Raw genomic sequence first — 21871 nt, forward strand, 5'->3', positions numbered from 1 at the left:
GAATTTACAGACTTGCATTATTTTTCTAAAACGTTCAATTGTTGGGCTACAAAATGGGTTGGGTTTTCTTTTACATTTAAAAGTATAATCAGTTTCAATTAATTCCATTTAACCGCATTTAGACTATACCAAAAATATGGATTTCAGATCCACTCTATAAAAGAAAAGGCATTGAAGTTATAACAAAAGGTCCATGGGCCACATCGCTCACCTGAGGAATGATAAAATCAGTTTAATGGAGTCATAATACAAACTATCTGGACAATGTACAATAATACATGCAGATCCTGTATAAATAAAATCCATTTTTCCCCCTAGATATTCTTATGTTTATAATCATTAGTCCCTTTTCTAACAGGATGATTTTATAGTCATATCACATGTTGAGAATAGACCAATCCACATTTTACAAAAGTTATGTCCCTTGGCCGCCATCTTTGGGGAAAACCCCATATATTTCTCACAGTAGCCTTTGTAGTTTGAAGGGTTGTAACTTCGTCATTTGACATTAAAAATCTGCTCCCGCTGTGAATTTTATTGCCCCAAGTTGGGGCAACCCACACATCGAAGGAATAAATGAAATTCCAAGAGATTTCTTCACAGGACGTCCAAATATTTGGTTGCATAAAGAAGGCAAAAGTTGTTTTTTCCCTTTTGACCTTTGGGTTGACCCCGCAAAGAGGAACAACTTTTGCGACGTGTGGATTGAACTATTGCAGTTCTCAAAAAGATCCTTAACAATTGTTTATATATGGGATATAAACCTACATCAAACTCTGAACCTTCTTGTGAGGCCGAAGAATTGTCCTGGGGCCAAAGTCTTAACAATTATAAAGAATCATCTGGCTGATTAGTTTCTGAGAAGAAGATTTTTAAAGATTTACTCTACATATTCCTATGTAAAACTTTGACCCCCCCCCCCCCCCCATTCATTGTGGCACCACCCTACTCCCGATGGTGTCATTATTTTCACAACTTTGAATCTACACTACCTGATGATGCTTCCACACAAGTTTCAGCTTTCCTGGCTGATTAGTTTTTGAGAAAAAGATTTTTAAAGATTTACTCTATATATTCCAATGTAAAATTTTGACCCCCCCCCCATTGTGGCCCCACCCTACCCCTTGGGGTCATGATTTTCACAACTTTGAATCTACACTAACTGAGGATGCTTCCACACAAGTTTCAGCTTTCCTGGCTGATTAGTTTCTGAGAGGAAGATTTTTAAAGATTTACTCTATATAATACTGTGTTAAACTTTGACCCCCCATTGTTGCCCCACCCTACCTCCGGGGGTCATGATTTTCACAACTTTGAATCTACACTACCTGAGGATGCTTCCACACAAGTTTCAGCTTTCCTGGTCATATGGTTCGTGAGAAGAAGATTTTTGAAAATTTCTTGAAAATTTTTATAAATTCCTAATTATCTCCCTTTGCAAAAAGGCATGATCCTTAATTTTCACAACTTTGAATCATCTTAGGCTAAGGATGCTTTGTGCCAAGTTTGGTTGAATTGGCTAAGTGGTTCTTGAGAAGATGTTCAAAATGTGAAAAGTTTACAGACAGATGGACAGACGGACAGTGGGACAGACGGACGACAAAATGTGATCAGAAAAGCTCACTTGAGCTTTCAGCTCAGGTGAGCTAAAAATCAACACTTTATGTATTGATATTTAATTGGATTTGTTACAAAGGTTAAAAAAACAAAACATTTTATTTACAGTTTTGGGTGTTTTAATAATTTTTTTTTACCTTAGGCCAGCATTTTTTTATTTTTAGGTTTACAAACCCGCCGCTCGGTTTTCTGAGTTTTTAGAAAAAAAATAAAATTACAAAAAAGATCTTTTTTTTCTCCCCGACAGCAAATTTTTTCTAGTAGGAAAAGTGTATCGTCATTATTATCACAGAGGCATAAAATCTGCTCTTTTTGTGTCATGATAGCCTAAAAATTTCTTACGCATCTTTTTCTCGTGCTACATTCTTCAGAGAAGCTTCTACAAACACTCTGCTGTAAGTTTCATACTTAGAAGTTTTACCGACAGTGTTGACCAGTGGCTAGACGAGATAGTCACACCTCACTGAACATGGCTTCGATAGTTACCTGTGCAGCTGTTTTCAAGTACATCACTGTAAAATGATTCCCTTTCTTTTTGTGTTGAATTGGCATATGTATTCATTGGCTTTTTTAAAAATTAATTTTAAAGAGAGAGAGAGAGAGAGAGAGAGAGAGAGATGTATTAGAGATATTCTGCAGTAACTATTCTCATGAACACATTTTAAAGTGACCTGCCTAGTGAATTAAAAAAAAAATCATATTATTGTTTGTGCATTTTCCGTTATTTTCAATTTAAATTTACCATTACATAATTAATTGCATAGTTGTACTTTGTACATGGAAATTCAACAGGATAAAATACATGCACACATATAGTTGCAGTGATTTTATAGAGTCTGTTCACATTCACAATGTTATGTTTGAGTTTTCTCACATATAAACACCCAAACCAATATTGTAAAAAAAAATGTGAGAGATCAATGAAGTTGAATATTTTTTAACTGCAGAAAACATGAAAGTAATAAATATTTTGTATATTAATAATTAAATACTAGTAATTGCACACCCCTGACATTGCTATATGTACATGTAATATCAAAGCTGTATGTCTAATATTCTATTGTACTATTTCAGAGATATGTTACACAGATGACATACTTTTCACATGCTACACTTGATGCAGTTACACACCACTATCATGAAGTTGTCATTCATTATATTAATATTAGAATAAAGATGATGTCATAAAAGTTTTTTTTTCTCCTACAGAACTTTACAATTTTGTGGTTCGTGAACCTAAAAGTAAAAAAATTTTAGGTCAAAAGAGATTTTTTTTTTTTTTTATTTCCTCCTCCTACGGAACTTTATCATTTTGTGGTTCGTAAACCTAAAAATAAAAAAATGCTGGCCTTAATAAGTGAATGTCTGAGATAATACGTGACAAGCGCACACGTGTTCACAACCGTGGTTTCAATAAGGCCACAGAGGTGTTAAAAATAAAAGTAAAATGAATCATCAGCGAGTTGTTTAGTTTAAACTATGATATCTAATCATATTATGCCTAATATTTTTAAAAAGCTTTAGGCAATGATAATGATTAGCGAGTGATAACAGGCACTTGTCTTTTTTCAGCATCAGTTATGGCAGAGTACATGGAGACGGTAAACACAGCTCAAAGAAGTTGAACATAGAATAAACAGCTAAAATTTATGATAAATTGCCATTTTATAAGTATTTATCTGTTAACAGATTATAGTTTTTGCAATTAAAAGCTCTAACAAAGATTATATTATTTTTAAAAATTACAAGAATACGATAAACACAAGACCAGTATGTAGTACTGAAGAACAGAAGTGAGAATTTTATTTAAAGCTGCTTGGTCCGATTTTTTTGTAATTACAGTATCAAAATTTTTTTCATACAAATCATTTATCTTAGAAAGATATGGACTTTCTCCTATTTACACCAACAGAATCAGTCTCCTTTCAAAATTAGAAATATTCAAAGTAAATAAAAATAATTTCTCTTTGGGCAAACGAAAAAACAAACCAAAATGCATCACGGGAATGTTTAGAAAAGGAAACCGCTTGGTTTCGTACCCCGAATGATTGGGGTTATTCAACCCGCATGCTATGCATCCATTGCAAAGAAAGCAGGCTTTGGAAATATTAGCGAAGAAAACGTACACATGTTTATTTGTAATTTGTCTGATCATTTCGACCTTTATTTAAAGCGATGTAAAATTCGTAATACAACCATACCCGTCTCGTCGTCAGGGGTGAAATTTAACATGAGGCGAAATAACGCGGTACCTTTTAATGTCGATTGTTTTGTTAGCAAATTTTGTACGTATTTTTCTTCATTGAAATTTGGCATAATTGACGGGTAAAACTACTGCAATGTCTATTATTATACATATACTTAGCATAGCCATCGTTTAAAAGCGTGCATAAAATTTGATATAAAATCGGACCAAGCAGCTTTAATGATGATAGCCAGTGCTGTACCAAGAAAAAAAATGTCAAAAGCCTATATTGGTGTATACTTTAAGCACCCTTAGATCGTGAAGATTTTTTTTGAAAAAAGTGCATCTTATTTTCCGCAAAATATGGTACTTTCCTTTTCAGTACATATGCCAGAGTTAAAAACTCACTTGCCCACGGGCAAGTCCCACCCTAATTTTTACTTGCTGATCGGAAAAATCACTTGCCCCAGGCATCGGGCAATCAGATTTGTCAGCTCCTGGTTTACAACTTTATTTTTATTTTTTTTCAACTGCCATACAGTTATTCACATAAGGACTACATTTGATATGGGCCTTAATTGGCCCCCTAAAATGAACATCATCATTTTACTGTAATTCTTTGTTTTCTTTGTACAGATATATATGTGATGTTTTTCCATAATGTTCATTTTGATTCAACTGTCCACAATTAAGAAATATGACATTGTTAAGACAACCTTTTCCCATCTAGCTATTTCAGGTTCAATGTTCAAATATTGTCTGATATTTTTTCCTCCTCAACTTGTCACGATAGCCAATGCCATTTCCAGGCATTTTTAACACTTCTGTCTACAAGTTTGACATCATGGCCTGGCAGGATAAACCACGCCATTTTGACAAGGAATTCTCGATCCCTGACATTTGTTTTTACCTTACTAGGATATAAAAGCAAATGTCTGGCTGATGCAGACAAGATCACGGACAAAACAACTTAATCTTTTTCAAAACTGACAAAAACAGAAATTGATCGGAAAAAAATAAGAACTGAAATATCGGAGAGTACTTATAAATATCGGATTCGATTCAAATTAGCGGAATTCTGCTAAATATCGGAAAAGAATCATCACTGTATTGTAAAATATGTTCATGTTCAAAGTCTTACTTTGACACGACCTGATTTTTCCCACAAGTATTTTTTCAGTACCTTTTTTTCTTCTGCCTTTGCTTTCCCTCTGTGTGATCCTGCCAAGTTCTCATCACTTGGTGTTGATTCACGGCTACTGCTGTCACGTCCAGATTTTGGCCCTGGTAGTTTGGATATTGAACCACGACCTTTAGGTGTAGATAAACCTGTTCCACTAGCTATTTTAGAAAGATCAGAGGGTACACTGGGGGCCTTTTTTGGAGTACCACTCAAATCTGTCAAATTTTCAGTACCTGTAGGAAAGAGGTTATGTATCATTAGTAACTGCAGTTCAAGCAAAACAAAATTTAACATTAAAAAACATTAAAAAAAAAATCAATTAAAATTTGGATGGCTACAGGTGACAGATTGGACAGCTGCAAAAACAGGGGTAAACACAAGCTCCCAGAATTATAATACAATAGAAACAAGAGGCTCATAAGCCACATCTTAAATAATTGTTTATATACATATTTAAGAAATAAACAGCAATTTAAAAAGTTCACAGGGATATGAAGTTGGTTGGTCATGTGATCAAATCCTGTGAAGCCCAAAGGGTTTCTCATCAGTAGATTTGATCACATACCAACCAACTTCATATCGCGGTGAACTATTTAACATTGCTGTTTATTTACGTTTTAAAATGACAAATTGTTCAGAATTGTTAAAATTACAAAGATTTTATGTTTACAATAATCCAAGCGATAAGCACGTGCCATGATCATTGTGACATTATGAAAAAGTTCATATTGAATTGAACGTTTTCACTATTCTATAGGTTCATATGAGGAATCATATTTGCAAATGTAAATATTAACAATATTTATACAAGACTGTTAATTTAATCAAGCTTAGCATTTTTTTTAAAGCAAAATTTACAACTTTTCAAATTTTATATTAAGAAAATAATGAGAGACAGTTATGGGTCCTTTTATGAAATTGTATTTTTTATTTATTTTTCAAGACATAATGCACAGTTAAATTTATTACAAAACACAGATTTTTATGTCAACCTTATCAAATGATATTACAATATTTTATTTATAAATAACATAGAAACATGTAGTTCTTGTCTGGGTTAAATTAAATGGATTTGTTGATAAAAATGATGTATTTTTGTTCTTAACATATACAAGGGTTGTTCGGAAATTATTGAGACATTTTCTCTTATTCTTTTAGTAAAACATAGGTAATCACAGATTACTAAGCTCACCGAGACGGAGCATCACCCTTATGAGACTTCACCTTTATGAGACCACCTTTATCAATTTATATGAAAATCATACTTTATGATCTTGGATATTCATGGATTCTGTTTTGACACAATATCGTATATCATCTGTTAAAAAATTGTATGATAATCATATGTTCATATGTTAATCAATACAATAATATAAAATTAAATATTGCATCCTATCATATTTACAACATATATCATATAATACAATAAAATACCATAATAAACAATGATGAGATATGATATTGTTATGTATGATATGACATTGTATTGTGTTAAACATTATTGTATTTGATCAAATAATACAATATCATAATATATAAAACAATATGGTATTATATTACAATATCATATTACATAATACATCATAACATTGAAACATATGATATTATATTGTATAATATAGTATGATATTGTATGATACTGTATCATTTTTGATACATAATATGATATTGTATCATATGATACAATATTATTTGATACAACATTGTTTCATATCAAATGATACAATATTATGTGATAAAGTAAAATATTATATAATACAATATCATATTATACATATTGTATCATATGATACAATAATATATTTTACAATATCATACAATACAATTTCATGTGATGTGCTAATATATCATATTATACAATATCGTATGATACGATATTATATAATATAACAGTATCATATTATACAATTTCATGTGATATAATTCTTTTTTACAGAAACTTATATCATATTATACAAATTTGTATGATACAATATTATAGAATATACAATATAGTATCATAGGATACAATATTATATTTTGCAATATCTTATGTTATAGTATCATGTGATTAAATAATAAATTAATAACACAATATAATATTATACAATATTGTATCATAATATACAATACTATACATAACGATATTATGATACAATATCATAACATAAAATATCAATTTTTTTTTACAATATGATATCGTATCATATAACTTTTTATAATATTACATATGATATTATATTGTATCATATTAAACAATATTGTTTCATACCATACAATACTATATCATAGGAATCATGTTATATCATTTATCAACAAACACATCTACCTATCGAGCAGGTTTGAGTGAGGTAGGAGATTTCTTTAGGATCCTTGATAATGGAGATCAGGCTCTGCATCTGAAGCAACCTCTGCGTTTCATTTATAATATAGTTAAATCAACTATGCAAGCTATCATCTATAAAACATGTGACCTGTTCCAAAAAAAACTAAACCTCATCCAGCATCCGAAACCTATGGCTCAGATTCAGCATTCAAGCCTGTCAGGTGCATCAGTATACATAAGACGCATCTCCATGCAAGTTTGGTGAAGTTCAGACCAGTAATAACTAAGATATCATCATCAGAAGGCACTAGCAATTAAAACCTTAACCTGCTCCAGCATCCGCAACCTATGGCTCAGATTCAACATCCATGCCTTTCAGGTGCGTTTGTATCATAAGACACACCATCCATTCAAGTTTGGTGAAGTTAGGGCCTGTAATAACTAAGATATATTTTTTAGCATCCTTGATAATGGAGATCAAGCTCTGCATCTGAAGCTTCCTCTGTGATTCATTCATACTACAGTTTAATCAACTATGCAAGTTTGAAAAAGTACTATTATCTATTAAACATGTGACCTGTTCCAAAAAACTTAACCATATCCAGCATCTGAAACCTATGGCTCAGACTCAGCATTCAAACCTGTCAGGTGCATCAGTATCATAAGACGCACCATTCATGGAAGTCTGGTGAAGTTAGAACAAGTAATAACTAAGATATCATCATCAGAGGGCACCTGTTTCAAACACTTTAACCAGCTCTAAAAACCTTAACCTCCTTCAGCATCCGAAACCTATTGCTCAGATTCAGCATTCAAGCCTGTCTGGTGCATCAGTATCATAAGACTCACCATCCATGGAAGTCTGGTGAAGTTAGGACAAGTAATAACTAAGATATAATCATCAGAGGGCACCTGTTTCAAACACTTTAACCAGCTCCAAAAACCTTAACCTCCTCCAGCATCCGAAACCTATTGCTAAGATTCAGCATTCAAGCTTGTCAGGTGCATCAGTATCATAAGACGCACCATCCATACAAGTTTGGTGAAGTTAGGACCAGTAGTAACTAAGATATAATCATCAGAGGGCACCTGCAACAAAAACTTTAACCAGTTTTAAAAAACTTAACCTCTTCCAGCATCCGAAACCTATTGCTCAGATTCAGCATTCAAGCTTGTCAGGTGCATCAGTATCATAAGACGCATCATCCATACAAGTTTGGTGAAGTTAGGACCAGTAGTAACTTAGATATTGCTATCAATGGGCACCCGCAACAAAAACTTTAACCTGCTCCAAAAACCTTAACCTCCTCCAGCATCCGAAACCTATAGCTCAGATTCAGCACTCAAGCCTGTCTGGTGCATCAGTATCACAAGGCACACCATCCATGCAAGTTTGGTGAAGTACAGACCAGCAGTAACTAAGATACTGCTATCAAAGGGCACCTGCAACAAAAACTTTAACCTGGTCCAACAACCTTAACCTCCTCCAGCATCTGAAATTTAGGACCCAGATTCAGCATCCAAGTCTTTCAAGTCCATAAGTAGGTCCAGATGCATCATCCATGCAAGTTTGGTGAAGATAGGACAAGTAATAGCTTAGATACAGGACCTGCAACAAAAACTTTAACCAGGTCTGGACGCCGACGCCGATGCCGACGCCGACACCGACGCCAACGCCGAGGGTATAGCATAAGCTCCCCCTGACTTCGTCTCGGTGAGCTAAAAAGATAAACTCTTGAAATTTTACCAAAACATAAATCAGGATAGAGTTCATCAATGTGAAAAGTTTCTTGTTCATGGCATGAATAGATCATTCCTAGTAAGCTGACCAACGTGCCATTGTCCTGTAACCCGGTGCAACCGAAAACTTTTCGCAACGTCATTTTTATGCTTCTTGTTGCTCCCGTGTTTTAAACACCTTAAAAACGAACTGAAATAAGAATTATTCTTTATTTCTCATCTTTTGTTTTAATTTCAAGATGTCATCATTTACATTTTCTCTCATTCTTGTTTTTTTAGAGAAAAAATCGAGTTATTTTTACCCCAAAGTCTAATTACTGTGAATGTCTCCTGCAGTCATTTTTTTTACATATTTTAGAACTGTTGACAACAGTTAGTGTGTCAAAAGTTGTTAATTAATCCCTTTGGCCTAATTCTAGTTAAACAATCAATGAAAAAAATATGATGAACTGAAGTTCTATACCTTGTCTTGTCATCATATAGTTTTTTACGCAATTGCGTGGCTTTAAAAGGTCTTCTTTTGAGATTTCCACCAGTTTAATGGTTTTCGTTGCGCCGCCTTGACGTCAAAATTCAATGTAAAGTCATTGTCAGATTTTTATTGTTTGGTAAATATATGTGTACCATATCCGTATTTCAACTCGAACATCAGTGAAACTTAATCAACAGTTAGTTGCAAAGAATAGCAAAATGAACACATTTAATTTGATTTCTTTTATCATTAAATGTAATTCTACGGACACTTATAAAGTAGATGTTTAAGTTGTTTAATCTCCGAGTTCATGGCTACGCCGGGTACCCCGACCACCGACTTGTTTATCTACTGTCGTAAACAAAATATTAAATATTCTTTTAAGATTACTTTGTTTTATTATTTGTTGGTGTTTCTTCAGTGTCTATGCCAATTATCACCAAAATTCCTCACTTAGAAAAGAAAATAATCGATTTGTCTCAATAATTTCCGAACAACCCTCGTAGCTTGTTGCTTTTTTGTTTCCAAAGAATTCATTTTATTATAATAAACATAGGTAATCATAGATTACTAAGCTCACCGAGACGGAGCATCACCCTTATGAGACATCACCTTCATAAGACCACCTTTATCAATTTATATGAAAATCATACTTTATGATCTTGGATATTCATGGATTCTGTTTTGACAAAATATCGTATATCATCTGATAAATTTTTTTATGATAATCATATGTTAATATGTTAATCAATACAATGATATAAAATTAAATATTGCATCATGTCATATTTCTAATATAATATATATCATATAATAAATAAAATACCGTAATAAACAATAATGAGATTTGATATTGTAACGTATGATATGACATTGTATTGTGTTATACCTTATTGTATTTGATCACATAATACAATATCATAAAATATAATACAATATAGTATCATATTACAATATCATATTACATAATACATCATAACACTGAAACATGATATTACATTGTATAATATAGAATGATATTGTATTGAATGACACTGAAACATATTTGATACATTATATGATATTATATCATATAATACAATATAATTTGATTCCAACATTGTATCTTATCAAATGATACAATATTATGTGATATGGTAAAATATTATAAAATACATTATTATATTAATATACATATTGCATCATATGACACAATAAAATATATTTCAATATCATATAATACAATTTCATGTGATATGATAATATATCATATAAACCAATATCATATTATACAATATCGTATGATACAATATTATATAATATAACAATATCATATAATACAATTTCATGTGATATAATTCTATATTACTGAAACCAATATCATATTATACAATATTGTATGATACAGTATTATAGAATATACAATATTGTATCATAGGATACAATATAATATTTTGCAATATCTTATGTAATTGTATCATGTGATAAAATAATAAATTAAAAATACAATATAATATTATACAATATTGTATCATAATATACAATACTATACATAACAATATCATGATACATAATCATATCATAAAATATCAAAAAAATTGATACAATATCATATCGTATCGTGTAACTTTTTTTATAATGTAACATATGATATCATATTGTATCATATCAAACAATATTGTTTCATATCATACAATACTTTATCATAGGAATCATGTTATATCATTTATCAACAAACACATCTATCTATCGAGCTGGTTTGAGTGAGGTAGGAGATTTCTTTAGCATCCTTGATAATGGAGATCAAGCTCTGCTTCTGAAGCAACCTCTGCATTTAATTCATAATAAAGTTAAATCAACTATGCAAGCTATCATCTATAAATCATGTGACCTGTTCCAAAAAACAAAACCTCATCCAGCATCCGAAACCTATGGCTCAGATTCAGCATTCAAGCCCATCAGGTGCATTTGTATCATAAGACACATCATCCATGCAATTTTGGTGAAGTTTGGACCAGTAATAACTAAGATATCATCATCAGAGGGCACTAGCAATTAAAACCTTAACTTCCTCCAGCATCCGCAACCTATGGCTCAGATTCAGCATCCATGCCTGTCAGGTGCATCTGTATCATAAGACACACCATCCATTCAAGTTTGGTGAAGTTAGGACCAGTAATAACTAAGATTTATTTTTTAGCATCCTTGATAATGGAGATCAAGCTCTGCATCTGAAGCTACCTCTGCGATTCATTCATATTACAGTTAAATCAACTATGCAAGTTTGAAATAGTACTATCATCTATTAAACATGTGACCTGTTCCTAAAAACTTAACTTTATCCAGCATCCGAAACCAGACTATGCATTCAAGCCTGTCAGGTGCATCAGTATCATAAGACACACCATCCATGGAAGTCTGGTGAAGTAAGGACAAGTAATAACTAAGATATCATCATCAGAGGGCACCTGTTTCAAAAACTTTATCTAACCAGCTCTTAAAACCTTAACCTCCTCCAGCATCCGAAACCTATTGCTCAGATTCAGCATTCAAGCTTGTCAGGTGCATCAGTATCATAAGACGCACCATCCATACAAGTTTGGTGAAGTTAGGACCAGTAGTAACTAAGATATAATCATCAGAGGGCACCTGCAACAAAAACTTTAACCAGTTTTAAAAAACTTAACCTCTTCCAGCATCCGAAACCTATTGCTCAGATTCAGCATTCAAGCTTGTCAGGTGCATCAGTATCATAAGACGCATCATCCATACAAGTTTGGTGAAGTTAGGACCAGTAGTAACTTAGATATTGCTATCAATGGGCACCCGCAACAAAAACTTTAACCTGCTCCAAAAACCTTAACCTCCTCCAGCATCCGAAACCTATAGCTCAGATTCAGCACTCAAGCCTGTCTGGTGCATCAGTATCATAAGGCACACCATCCATGCAAGTTTGGTGAAGTACAGACCAGCAGTAACCAGGCTTGGGGCGAATTACATTGTAAAGTAATGCATTACATTACCATTACTTCATGAATTTGGGCATTAAATTACAATTACCATTACTTGATTTTCTTGAAGTAATGCATTACATTACCATTACATGAGTAAAGTAATGCATTACCATTACCATTACTTTGTTTTTAAAAAGTAAAGCTCATAAAGAGTTTTTGCAAATGTTTCAAATATAAAACACTCTTTAACATATCTACAGGTTCATGCTCAGTATCAGGTTCAAATTCAATGACTATACAAGAGTCATTCTTTATTTGCTCAATACATATAATCATCTTGTGGCATTATGAACAACATATTACATAAGTAAAATTATATTTATAGACATTTGGCATGATACAATGTAGGATACGAAATAGAGACACAGAATTACATGCATAACAAAAAACAATTTAATTTACGGAATAATGTTGCGGTTATAAAAAGCTTAATAGAGATATTTATTTTCCCAGATTACACAAATCTTTATAATTTTGGACACTTAATTGTATTAATTCATAAACAGATGGTTTTCCCAGTTATATTTCTTAAGATACTGTATTTGAATCGTATTTCTTTCTACTGAGGACACTTTAAGACATAAGATTGATGTTGCACTTCATGATCAAAGTTTCAAAAGGGTTCATCTTTTAACTGCATCCTGTTAGTTTGAAAATCTTCCCAGCTATACTAAATAAATGTTTTACAGGAGCAGTCGAAGCTTCCCATAGGTTGGACTGAAAAGTACTGTTTGACAATCTTTATCTTAGGATATGAATCTTGTATTTTCTATCAGTCTAAACTAATGTACAGTGTACTTAATATACAAGAAAGAGAGAAAGAGAAAGTATAAGTAAGTAAAATTATTTTTTTTTAATGGGTAATAATATTGGAAGTGATATTGATTTTCATCATGGATGGACAGTGCATTCATTTTGCTTTTAAAGGTGCATGTCTGTCTCCTATTCTATTGGGACATAGCGAAGGGAAGGGGATTGGGGTGTTTAGCACTTCTTATAACAATAGATTGTTTTGATACTTAGATTATCCTGGGGGCATAGTGTGTTGTTGACACATTTCATATTGAAGTGCAAACTAATAGGAGTAAATTGTTTGAATGATTAAAAACTCTTAATAACAACACTCTTAAAAATGTTATAATGAAATTGTGCTGTTATATTTAGTAATATTAACAATTCAAAAATGAATTTTTAAAAATCTTTTTTAATAATACAATTAAAACATTTTTATCTCAAGAATTATTTCTTTCTTCTTAAAAAAATAAATTTAGTCAAATTCAACTATTCATTTATTCATCACGTTTTTTAAAGTGAACATGCATAAATGAGCAATGTAATGCAAAGTAATGCCATGTAATGCCAGCATTACACTAGATTTTGGAAAGTAATGAATTACATTACCATTACTTGTAATGCTAATTTTGTGGCATTACACATTACTAGCATTACTTTGAAAACATGTAATGCATTGCAATGCATTACCATTACATTTAGCATTACCCCAAGTCTGGCAGTAACTAAGATACTGCTATCAAAGGGCACCTGCAACAAAAACTTTAACCTGGTCCAACAACCTTAACCTCCTCCAGCATCTGAAATTTAGGACCCAGATTCAGCATCCAAGTCTTTCAAGTCCATAAGTAGGTCCAGATGCATCATCCATGCAAGTTTGGTGAAGATAGGACAAGTAATAGCTTAGATACAGGACCTGCAACAAAAACTTTAACCAGGTCCGGACGCCGACGCCGATGCCGACGCCGACACCGACACCGACGCCGAGGGTATAGCATAAGCTCTCCTTGACTTCGTCTCAGTGAGCTAAAAATATGCTATTTAAAGACCTTCCAGAAAATACAAAATTTATGTTTTTTCTAAGAAGTGTATCAGGTGATATAACTCTTAGAATTTTATGAAATAAGATCAATGAAGTTCTATTTTTAGAACATTATGAGATTGTAAGAGTTGTCTCTCTTTGGTGCCTTCAGAAGTTAAAATCTTATATGTTGGATATGATAAACACTCTTTAATATATTATACAAATATTGACTGGGGTTGAGGGCAACATTGATTATATTAGCCCCCGAGGGGCGAAATATTGCCGGACGCGAAGTGGTGGGCAATATTTTCGTCCCAAGGGGGCTAATATAATCAATGTTGCCCGAAAACACAGTTAACATTTGTTTTGTTATATGAAGAAACAAACCAAAATTTAAAAAAGTAATTAAAAACAGATCACCGTAATTTTCTCAGCTCAACAAAGAATTCACGAATTCCATTTTGTGCAAAGTTCATTTCCAAAATATCGTCAGCATCAAACGGTCACTGGTGATATTCCGCCGACCATAAGAATTAACATACAGATGTTCTACCTGATTTAACTTGACAGGAATTCACTAATTCTTACATCCGTTATGATAGCGAACCGTTGCATTGCGCGTCCATTGTTTATTTGCCTTGAATAACTGTCTATTATGACGTCACCTTGTTTTGGAGTCGCGAAGAGTTATTTACGTCATCATTTACGAATCAACAAATCAAAGGCGATTATTTGAAATAGAGGGAATGTTCTCTAGATATTATTCCTAGCCAGTCAAAATCCAAAAAATATTGACCGGTCAATATTTTTCGGACGAGCTAATATTATAATTATTCACTATTCGTCTATATAAAGTTTAATTGTGAGAATATACTACTGAATATAACAAATGTATGTATGTCAAATATATTTTTTATTGAAAATTGTTTAAAATGAAATACAGCTAATCATTAACTTTGTATTTTCTTCATGATTTTTACTACTTTATGGAATTGATGCTAATGGCACCCATAGGGGGTACTGTAATCCATATCAATTGCCAGATTTTGACAAAATTCATAAGAAATGCTTAAAATACATTAAAATTAATAACTATTATAAAAAGAATTAAAATAAAGAACGTAACATCAATACCTTTCTGCATGGTTTTCTCTTAGACTCCCTCTTAAAAAGATTTTTAAAGATTTTCTCTTTATATTCCTATGTAAAAACCAATTCCCCACATTGTGGCGCCAACCTACCCCCAGGGACCATGATATGAACAAACTTGAAACTACACTACCTGAGAATGCTTCCATACAAGTTACAAATTTCAGGCCTAATAGTTTTTGAGAAAAAGATTTTTGAAAAATACCGATAAATTTTCAATAATTCTAAATTATCTCCCCTTTAAAGAGGGTCAGGCCCTTCATTTGAACAAACTGAATCCCCTTCACCCAGTGATGCTTTGTGCCAAGTTTGGTTGAAATTGGCCAAGTGGTTCTGGAGAAGAAGATGAAAATGTGAGAAGTTTACAACAACGACAATGCCAATGATGACAAAGAGCTAGAGCCACGAAGCATCAAAAATTGCCCTATCATTAAAAATTACCGTATTTTGGTAAAATATAGGGTAGAATCTTAGCTTTTCATAACTGTTTTTCGATATCTATTATACTTTTTTATAAACAGAGTTTACAATATGGCATTGTTTTGATGAAAAATGTAGAACAGACGTCATTTTTGTTAAGTAACGTCATGAAATGATAAAACTACGTATGACTTGAATCTAAAAAAATAAACAAAAAACAAATAAATTTATCATGTAGACATTATAATTAATTTATGAAAATAAATTTATTGATGAAAATAGCATGAAAAGCTTATTTACAATAAAGATTAAAAAATATACCAGGGACCAGTGCTGAAGGTCAACATAACGGCGGTACATGTAAATATGTCGGTGTCTTCAAAGTTCTTTTTTCTGCAATTTGTAACTGCCTGAAGTAATGCTGATGATGCGCAATGTATAACTGAGGATTCATTCCTTTGAAATGTTTTATTTTCCTATTTTCCCGTGGGCTCACCATGCGTTCATGTGCGCTCACCGTGCGTTCACTTGCACTCTCCGCTCCGCTCCATTCCCTCATTGTTCACAAAATGCCCATCGTGCGTTCACAAAGATTTCGCCTTGCGCTCACTGCGTTCGTTAAGTGTTCATCTATTGTTTAGTCAGATAATATTATATTTAGGCTTATAACAATACACACATGTAGTTTATTGTTATTATTTCCTGATTACCAACAAAACACAATGTAACAATACCGCCCGGGGCACTCCGAATAAATCGTTCATCTTGCGTTCACATAGAGTACATCTATTGTTCAACGTTCACTTTGCGCTTGCGTTTGCGCTCTGCGTTCGCTCACAGTTCACCGTTCATAAGCGCTATTCGAATTCGGCTCAGCGTGCACTCGCCGTTCGTTTAGAGTGCACTCACTGTGCGCTCACCGTTCACGAACTGTTCAAGTGAAAAATCAAACCTTTTAGCGACTGTGTATATGTAATGAATATACTAGTATGCCGAAAGCAGTTCTGTATGAAATAATACAAAACAGTTACGAGGCCTGTTTTAGGGCCGAGAACAGTGACATTCTTTTCATACAGCCTTCGGCATATCGGAGTATCAATAGCATAATTCTTGACTAATTATACTCGGGCTCGCTCTTCAAAGAATTCAAACCATGTGACGTCAGTAGTATATATAGCACCGCCATGCATCTATCACTCATATTTTTTCTTGGCGCACTTCGTGCGGGCTCAGCTTAGCTTACGGTTTGTTATCATATTAAAACTGAGACGTTGTCTTTGTTAACACGTGGTTCACGTGTTTGTTCGTTTTTAATGACTTAACTGCTTGAAATTTACGCTGGTGTATATTTCTTATACACACGTGGTTCACGTGTGAATTTCTTTGTTGACATTTTTACATGTCATCTTGTATCGAATCTGGGGACGAGGTCCTCTCTATAATGGCAGACTCTGATAATGATTCGTTTGAGGGTTTCGATAGCGATGCTATTCGAGAAGCAGAAAAACGACTTGCTAAAAAATTGAACGAAGTTAAAGCAGTTACTAGAGCTAATTCTGCCACAGGTTCTGTGAGCAAAGACTTAAACAATAATGGTAATGACCAGAGTGAATGTGCACCGGCGAGGCCGGTAGCGAGTTCTAAAGGTACAAAACGAAAGAAAGCAAATGGCAATAAAAATAAGACAAAGAAAACGAAGAAAGATGATAAGTTATCTGGTAAAGATATTACCAATGCACTAGTAAACATGGGTCAAGATGAGATAGATAAGTTTAAGGAACTCATGGGCATAAATGATTTAATTGGTTGTATTTACAATTTGCAACAAGATAGTGCAAGTACAAATCAGTCGATAGAACACGAGAGCATCTCTAGTGAGAATGAAAATCAAAACGAGTTTGATTTCTTTGCTGATAATGAATCAGAGAAAGACATAGAATTAAGTGATTGGGCAATACCAGATTGGTTTAGTTCAGATAAGAAAGGGAAAGATATTGATTCTAAACTGGCAGAAATGGTCAATACTTTGTGTATTAAAGAGGGTGAGACATCAAAAATTATTGAAGATAATCCAAGGCCAGCTAATTGCAATAATTTAGTAGCACCTAGGGTCAATACAGACATATGGAACATTTTACCAAAATTTGCCCAGAGTCGTGATTCTGGTTTTCAAGCAGTGCAAAAAACCATTGTTGCGGGTATTACACCTATACTCAGAATTGCTGAGATGATGAAGACAAATGATAAGTTCAAAGAGATAAGAAATCTGTTAAAACAGTCAATTATCGTGTTGTGTAATTCCATCTACCAAATTTCTCAAAAGAGACGATTTTTGATGAGAAGGGTTTTACCCAATAGATTCCAAGACATATGTAATACATCTCAGCCCGTATCAGAACTTTTGTTTGGGGGCGATATTCAGAAAAAGATCAAAGAATTGTCAGACTTTGATAAATACAAAAGAGACAGGCCAAGGAACAACTCTTTTTATACTAACACAAGAGGAAGAAAGAATTACCCTTACAATTATAATTATGGTAGAGGTAGAGGGTCAAACAGACCTTTTTTAGGGGGAAGAAATGCATATGGCAGAGAGATGAGAAATGTGGACAGAAGAGGAAAGAACAGATTTTAGAGAAAGATGTGATTAAGGTAGGGAGACTAAAAAATTTCGTTCATGAATGGAAGAAAATAACCAATGATCAATGGGTGTTGAAGACAATTCAAGGTTATGAAATTTCCTTTAATGAATTACCATATCAGAAAAACAGACCTTCTCAAATAGCTTTTGATACATACGAAACATCTCTTGTTGATGAAGAAGTGACTGAATTGTGGAAAAAGGGGGCAATTAGAGAAATTGACCTTTGTGATAGTCATTTTTTATCTAATATATTCGTGGTTCCAAAGAAAAATGGAAAGCTTAGACCGGTTATCAATTTACGATCTTTAAATGAATTTGTTACATATGAGAAGTTTAAACAAGAAAATTTGGGTCAAATTTTAAATCTCATTCAGAAAGGAGATCATTTTTGTAGTGTGGATTTGAAAGATGCATATCTAAGTGTACCTATTGCAAATGAATATCAAAAATATTTATGTTTTCAATGGAAGGAAAGATTTTATTGTTTTGTCGTACTTCCTTTTGGATTGTCTTCAGCACCCAGAATTTTTACAAAGATATTAAAGCCTGTGTATGCTTATTTTAGATCCATGGGTATCAGATGTACATATTACCTAGATGATTCATTAATAATGAACAAAAATATAGATGATTGTAGAAAGAATACTCAGATTATTATGAACACATTGAATACTTTGGGATTTCAAGTGAATCTTGATAAATCTGTGTCAGAACCCACTCAAATTATTGAATTTTTTGGGTTGATTATAGACTCCAGAAGTTTTAAGGTATATTTACCAAAGGAAAAAATTGAGAGATTATTAGAAGTAGCAAGAAAAATAATGGAAGAAAGGTTTATTAAAATAAGAGATTTAGCTACTCTCATTGGATTAATTATTCATGCATGTAATGCCATCTCCCCAGGTCAACTTTATTATAGATCTTTGGAAAGGGATAAAATTAAGGCATTAAATAAAAATGACAAAGATTATGAAGGTCAGGCAACTTTATCTACTTTAAGTAGACTTGATCTAAACTGGTGGATAGAAAATATTGAGTTAAAGAATGGCAAACTTATTAGACTATCTCATGTAGATTACTGGATAGAGACAGATGCCTCCCTTAAAGGCATGGGGGCTGTATTTGGAGATAAGAATTTTAGCAAAAGTTGGTCATCAGTGGAGGAGAAATTTCACATTAATTACCTCGAATTATTAGCAATATATTTAGCATTAAAATTCTTCTTTAAAGAGAAACATAATGTTCATATTGGAGTGAAATGTGACAATACAACAGCCATTGCTTATGTCAATAATATGGGTGGAATGATTTCACAAGATATGGATTATTTAGCAAGAAATATTTGGGAATGGTGTTTTAAAAGAAATATTTGGGTGACGTGTCAATACTTGCCTGGTAAATCAAATGAATTAGCAGATAATTTTTCAAGAGAAACATCTAGTTCAGCAGAATGGTCATTGAAACCAGAAATATATGAAAGAATTTTGAAACAATATTTTTCTCCTGATGTTGATCTTTTTGCATCATTTGCCAATCATAAAATTGAAAAGTTTGTTACATGGAAATATTGTCCACAAGCATGGAAAATCGATGCTTTTTCCTTTACATGGAAGAATCTAAATCCATATATATTTCCACCTTTTCATCTATTGGGGAAAATTTTGAATAAAATAATTGAGGATAAGGTCGATAAAGCTATTGTAGTGTTTCCAGTTTGGAAATCTCAATCTTGGTTTCCTTTACTTCTCTCAATGCTCATTTCTGTTCCAGTTAGGCTGCCAAGGCACACAGATTTAATGACAGATGGAGAGCGGAAACATCCCCTCAACAAAACAATCTTACTAGCCGCAGCACTTATATCTGGAAAACATTGGAGAATCGAGGGTTTCCAAAAGACATTAGAATCGTCCTGCTCTCATCATGCAGAAAATCAACAAGGAAGCAGTATGACCTTGCCTGGAAAAATTTCATATTTTGGTGTGATAAACGGAATAGATCTGCAAATGAAATTACTGAGAAAGAACTAATGTCATATTTGTTTAGTATCTTCAAAAATGGAAAATCATATTCCACGATAAATACTCATAAAGTGGCAGTGACTCAGACTTTAGCTCTGAACGATGATAAATGGAGTAAGAATTCTATATCTTTAACTAAGTTTATGAAAGGATTGTTCAACCTGAGACCATCTTTACCGAAATACAAGTTGACATGGGATGTGTCTAAAGTATTAACCTTTTTGAAAAGTTTGTTTCCTTTGGAGTCTTTGGACATTAAATTTCTCACATTGAAACTGTGTACCTTGTTAGCATTGACTACGGCGGCTAGAGCTCAGACATTAGTGTGTATGAATATTAAGAATATGTGTTTAAATTCAGATAGTGTTGTGTTTTATTTTACGTCATTGTTGAAAACATCCAGACCAGGAAGGTCTTATTCTATTTCATTGCAAAAATATAGTGATAAAAAATTATGTGTTGTGTCGACACTTCATGAATATCTCAAAAGAACGAAGAAAAGGAGAAAAAGTGATCAACTTTTAGTGTCATATAAGACTTTCAATAAAGTATCTACTAGTACAGTGGCAAGATGGATCAAAGATGTTATGGGAAGTGCAGGAATAGATATCACTTATTTCAAAGCACACTCTATTCGTTCAGCTGCATCTTCTTCAGCATTAAGGAGTGGTGCCTCATTGACGGATATACTTAAAACTGGTGACTGGTCTTCTTCCAAGAATTTTAAAAAATTCTATTGTAGAGATACATGTAATGTTACAGCAAGTAATAACAACACAAAAACATTTATGAATGCTGTTTTACAAATGTAGTTGTTGTTGACACAGTCTTAAATTGTTTTTTGAATAAATGGTTGATCTAATTTATTGTCAATTCTTTGAACATGCTATTGATACTCCGATATGCCGAAGGCTGTATGAAAAGAATGGGCCCCTCATCCAAGCATACCCTGGATGTGATGGATGAGGGACATTCTTGGAGTACAGCCGGAGGCTGAGGAGTATCAACATTCCCAACCCATGTGAAACATTCATGCCCGCCACTAGTTTCTAATTGACAATAAATTTTCTTTAAATTATGAGTGATAGATGCATGGCGGTGCTATATATACTACTGACGTCACATGGTTTGAATTCTTTGAAGAGCGAGCCCGAGTATAATTAGTCAAGAATTATGCTATTGATACTCCTCAGCCTCCGGCTGTACTCCAAGAATGTCCCTCATCCATCACATCCAGGGTATGCTTGGATGAGGGGCCCATTTTTTCATACAGAAGTGTTTGAGGCATATATAGTACTTAAATCACTCCATTGAATATCGTTGTTGATT

At 33.1% G+C, this 21871-nt stretch overlaps 2 protein-coding genes across 4 annotated transcripts in view; one reads left to right on the forward strand and one right to left on the reverse strand.

Annotated features, from left to right (window-relative positions):
* Positions 1 to 21871, reverse strand: part of LOC128179745 (dynactin subunit 1-like) — a 263574-nt gene that overhangs the window by 210751 nt on the left and 30952 nt on the right. For both annotated transcript variants that reach the window (XM_052847306.1, XM_052847304.1), the window contains exon 5: positions 4986 to 5218. In XM_052847306.1, the coding sequence (XP_052703266.1) occupies positions 4986 to 5218 (233 nt within the window). The remainder of the gene's footprint in view (positions 1 to 4985; positions 5219 to 21871) is intronic.
* On the forward strand, positions 17055 to 20422 carry LOC128179746 (uncharacterized). Of its 2 annotated transcripts, none has more exons than XM_052847307.1 (2): positions 17055 to 18532; positions 20295 to 20422. In XM_052847307.1, the coding sequence occupies exon 1, from the start codon at positions 17280 to 17282 to the stop codon at positions 18513 to 18515; it is 1236 nt and encodes a 411-aa protein (XP_052703267.1). In that variant the 5' UTR covers positions 17055 to 17279; the 3' UTR covers positions 18516 to 18532; positions 20295 to 20422. The 2 variants fall into 2 exon arrangements, with proteins under 2 accessions (XP_052703267.1, XP_052703268.1); XM_052847308.1 differs by having other exon boundaries at positions 20299 to 20419.

This window comes from Crassostrea angulata, chromosome 4 (assembly GCF_025612915.1).
Source record: "Crassostrea angulata isolate pt1a10 chromosome 4, ASM2561291v2, whole genome shotgun sequence".
Taxonomy (NCBI): domain Eukaryota; kingdom Metazoa; phylum Mollusca; class Bivalvia; order Ostreida; family Ostreidae; genus Magallana; species Magallana angulata.

What these genes read in the sequence shown, in the direction of transcription:
- LOC128179746 (XM_052847307.1), top strand. Translation starts at nt 17,280, where the DNA reads ATGTCATCTTGTATCGAATCTGGGGACGAGGTCCTCTCTATAATGGCA.